Raw genomic sequence first — 4,888 nt, 5'->3', positions numbered from 1 at the left:
TTCAGTGCAGTTCTCTTTTTATGTAATTTTTGTTTAATTAGTTTTCAAAGTTCGAAGGATATGTTTTGCTTGTAAATATATTTGAGCATCCTCGTGTCTTTGGTGTGCTTGCACATTCGTGCATATAAATTTATGCACACCCACACTGCAACACAAGTTCAAGTTGTCACTTTGACAAAAAATAGGTTATGTTTGCAGTCGACGGAACTGAAATTTTAGAGTGGAGATGTGCTCGACTAGATCCGCTTTGTCTTTAAATGTTGCCAGCTTGGCCGAAGTTCGGTTGGTTGGTTTCTTTTTATCAGCTAAAGTAAATTAATTTTATAAAATTTCATCTAATGTCTCTAATTTATTTAGCCCTTCAGTCTGTTTTCGTTGACGATTAATTATTCATATGAATAGAAATAACAGGGATAGGCAATGGCTTAATTACTAACTCCCCAAAAACATGAACAAATATTTTTCTAATAAATTAATTCATTAAAGCAAGTGTAATTAATTATAAAGAATAAGGAAGATACTCTGTGGAATATGTCTTACATTGGATAGTTAAAAACGATATCCTTGTGAGTAATATTTAAGATGCTATCATCAATACAGCGAACAATTTCACTTTTAAAAATCATCATTCAATCCATTAAATAATTTTTATTTCAATTTGGTTCATGTTTTCATTTTTAGGCAACCATATCAAGTTCTTACTACATATTTCTCAAATACCATTCAAAATCCAAATAGTATCAATTATAGTATTCCAACCGTAAGATTTTCAGGGCATGGACATTCTATATGACATTCTATTAATAGACAAATTAATAGAATTGTAAATAAATAGATGCCATGTAACGAATTTTAGCCTTTATCTTTTAACATATTTCTCAAATACAATACAAAATGCGAATAAAATAAAGTATTATTAATAACATTGATTATTTATTAATAATAATAAAATAATATCAATTGTACTATTCCAACCGAAGTGTATGGAATATGACAAATAGATTGAATTGATGGAATTGAAAGACATAGAAATAGATCCCATTTAAGGTATTTTTACTTCCTTTTTACATGTTTCTTAATTACGATTAAAAATGCAAAAAATATTATATGGATTGCAGAATCTAAGCTGAAGGATTATCTATATTTTCAATGTCCTCTTCTTATATATTTTATAAATACCATTAAAAATGCAAAAAAAGTAATATCGATTATAGAATCGATAGCCGAAGGATTAAGCTGAAGCCGAAAGATTATCGATACCATTAGTGTCCGATATGTCATGTAGAAAATTAGTGAAACGAAAAAAGATGGAAATAGTTCCCTTATAAGGTATTTGAGCTTTCGCTTCTTATATATTTTATACCATTAAAAATGCAAAAAAAGTAATATCGATTATAGAATCTAAGCCAACGGATTTTCAGTATCTAGCATGTCATGTAAAATATTAATGCAGCCAAAACAGATAGAAATAGTTCCGATGTAAGGGATTTGATGCTTCCTCTTCTCATATATTTTATGAATACCATTAATAATGCAAAAAAGTGATATCGATTACATTATAAAATGTAAGCCGAAGGATTATCGATATCATTAGTTCCGATATGTCATGTAGAAAATCAGTGAAATCGCAAGAGATAGAAATAGTTCCCTTCACAAGGCATTATATACTTCCCCTTTTCATAATTTTATTAACGACAAAAACCTTTGCTAATAATTAATGGACGCTTTGGTGAGATTTTTTTTAAATTATTTTGTATTTTTTTGAATTTTTTTCTTTTTATATAAAATAAAATTATAAACTTACAATCAAAAGTCACTTAAATTTACAAATCTCTAAAAGTTACGTTTCAATCAGAAGATTCCCTCTCTCTCCGATGCTGTTTAGCTTTGAACTGAACGTTCGATCTCAGTTAGCGCGGGTAAAGCTAATTTTTAATTTAACTTACAAACGTAATTTTCATAAAAAGTGTCAAATTTAAAAAAGTAGGGTTTACAGATACATGAAACAATAATCATAATAATCGTAATAATAATAATAAAATAACATAGGAAACACAAAAAAAAAATTTAAAATAAAAGGAAACATAAATTAAAGTTAACATAAAAGTAGTACAGAGGAAGCTTAAATAAAACTAAAAAATGTAATAGATTTTAGAGCTCACTCACTTCTCTTTTAAAGAGAAAACAAATACAAATACAAAACAGATTTTCTTTTTCATTTTCATTTTAAATTAAAATAAAAATAACACATTAAATAAAATAAGATTTTTTAAAACAATAACAGAAATAAAAAAGTATAAAATATAAAGGAAAGTTTTGTGGCTTTTAGAAAATTAGTGTTTTGTTGTTTTTAAATTTTATTAAAGTGAAAGGTTAGAGATGTATTTGTGTGTGTGTATGTGTATTTGTGGTTCAGAAAAGAGTTTATGAGGAGGCAGCTTTGGCTTTGGGTGCACTCTTGGTGCGACCTTCGGTATTTAATCCAGCTAAGAGTTCACTTTTACGGATGCTCTTCAAGTCCAAATCGCCGTAGTAGTCTTCACTGTAATTGTATAAGGAGTTGGTAAAGAGGTAAAATGGGTTAGGATGCTTCATAACACAAATGTATTTTTTTTTCTTTTTAATTTTTTGTTGAGATTAAAAACAACGTGAAAATAGTGAAAGAGCAGTATGTATTGTACAAAAGGCAGCAAGAGAGCGCAATGGATTATATAGTATAGAGCACAAGCTTCTTTCAGGCAAATAAGCTTGATAAGCAAAATTTTGAGCTTTCATCCTGACGGTATAATCGTGTGAAACACAACCGAAAGGACTTTATGTTAGTGGCAAGCCAAAATAGTTTTCATACGCTTAGAATACCACAACCGTAGGGCATGCAAAAATACAAAAAGCAAAGCATTTGGTGCTTTTGAATTGAACTTACCAGCCGGGAACATCTTCTGGATCTTCACAGTTGCCAGTACCTTCACCATCACCAATTTTGAAAACTGTGCCAATTGGGCAACCATATTCACGTGCAACTCCCTCCAAGCAGATGTAGTATTTACGGCAATCTTCGGGATGTGCGTGCCTTGAGAATGAACCGGCATTAGCAAGTTCACCAGCAGCGGGACAAGAGAAACCATTAGCAACTTCTGCAAAGTAGAATGTTAGTTTAGAATATATATTAGTTTTTGTGTAATTGTGTTTGTAAGTTTAAATAAGTTGTACCTTCATTTTTGCATTCTGGTACTTGATCAGCCCACATGCAAACACGTGCTTCGCGGTCATAAGCCAAACCGGGTGAGCATTGATATCTTGATGGTTCACCATTCCAGCAGTTCCAGAAGACGTCACATTTGTTTTCATCAGGGAAGATACCGTACAAGCGTGAGCAGTGTGGTGTGGAAATTGGTGGTTCTATAAAATCATAATAATAGCATAGTATTAAAACTTTTTATATAAAAAAGATTTCATTGAGTTAAAAAATTACCCAATTGTTCACGCTCTCCGCATTCTACATTGTGCAAATAATCACAGTTTTCAGTCAAGTATTTTGGATCTGAGGAATCGAAAGCCAAACCATTACCACAGGTCTTTAATTCAGAAACATTATTGTCACATTTCCAGTATTTATCACATGATACGGTATGTGGATAGAAACCAAAATCATCAGGACATTTGAAGGTGTCTTGGGCCACAGCTAAAAATATAAGAATAAGAGAAATTATATTAAAACATAAATAAAAAAATAAGTGAGCTGAATATCTATTTTTTAAATATTAAATATTATTATGATTATGATTTAAAAGATTTTAATAATACAAATATATAAAATCTAATTTGCATTTTAAATAAATATATTATTTATATATTTTAAATACATATTATATTAAATAAAAATGTATCAAAAAGTTAAGTGAGCTGAGTATTACTTTTTCAAATTTTTAATAATAAATATGCTTTAAAATATTTTCATAATACAAATATATAAAATTTTAATTTATATTTTAAATAAATATATTATTTATATATTTTAAAAATATAAATAATATATTTAATATTATATTTTTTTCTTTAAGAGCAAATAAATTCAACAGAATCTATAATATTTTAAGAGCACTATAGTATTAACACTTCAATTCGCTGTAGAAACACAAAAAAAAAAAAATAAATCACATTTTTATTTAAAAAATAAATTGCTTTTACCAAACATTTAATTAAAACAAAAAAAAAAAAAATTACTCTTCAAAAATTAGTTTGAGCTACTGTTTTTATATTCGAGTACAGCTTCGAGTACATGACCAATGTTATTTTCCGTTTTGGTGGCAACCATTTCAGCATTGCCAACATCAACAAAAAACCGCAATTGCAATACGCAAATAACAACAACAAATTGTAAATCAAAATATGCCAATAATTGCCATTGTTGTTATTGTTGTTCTTGTTCTTGTTGTTGTATAACAAATTTACAAATTTTATTTAATGTTTTTTTATATGTATATACATAAACAATAATATATAAATAAATAAATTTTGTTTTTTCATTAAGCCATATATCAAACAATCAGTATAAAATAAAATAAAGCAGCACGGAACTGATATATAATGAAAATGTAATGTAATTTAAAGGCGTTTGGCATTAGTTAAAAAAATTTTAATTTTAATTTCAATTTCAGTATTTATTTGTTTTTGTTTGTCAGATTTTTTTGCAATTTAATTTGATTTACTGCGGTCAGTAACTAAGCTTTTAAATATAGTTAGTGCGGAGGTATAGTACGAAAAAAAAACTCCTCTGTTTGAATTTAAATACATAGTGAATTTGTAGTCATTTTATTACTTTATCCCCGAAAGGCTTAACCGTCGTTGTGTTTACAAATTTTGATTTGAAGTGACGAGGTGAGCAAAA

General features: G+C 28.2%; 1 protein-coding gene across 1 annotated transcript; it reads right to left on the bottom strand.

Annotated features, from left to right (window-relative positions):
* Positions 1–1,728: 1,728 nt before the first annotated feature.
* LOC119684275 (protein obstructor-E-like) lies at positions 1,729–3,728 on the bottom strand (the record flags this gene model as incomplete). The annotated part of the gene is made up of 4 exons (XM_038098282.1): positions 1,729–2,542; positions 2,924–3,134; positions 3,211–3,399; positions 3,473–3,728. Coding segments are annotated over 4 exons (774 nt in total), but the record flags the coding sequence as incomplete, so codon positions are not given.
* Positions 3,729–4,888: the final 1,160 nt, after the last annotated feature.

The sequence above is a fragment of the Teleopsis dalmanni genome, chromosome 2 (genome assembly GCF_002237135.1).
Source record: "Teleopsis dalmanni isolate 2A chromosome 2, ASM223713v2, whole genome shotgun sequence".
NCBI lineage: Eukaryota > Metazoa > Arthropoda > Insecta > Diptera > Diopsidae > Teleopsis > Teleopsis dalmanni.
The sequence above is the reverse complement of the archived record's forward strand: the minus strand, read 5'-3'. Positions and strand labels throughout refer to the sequence as shown.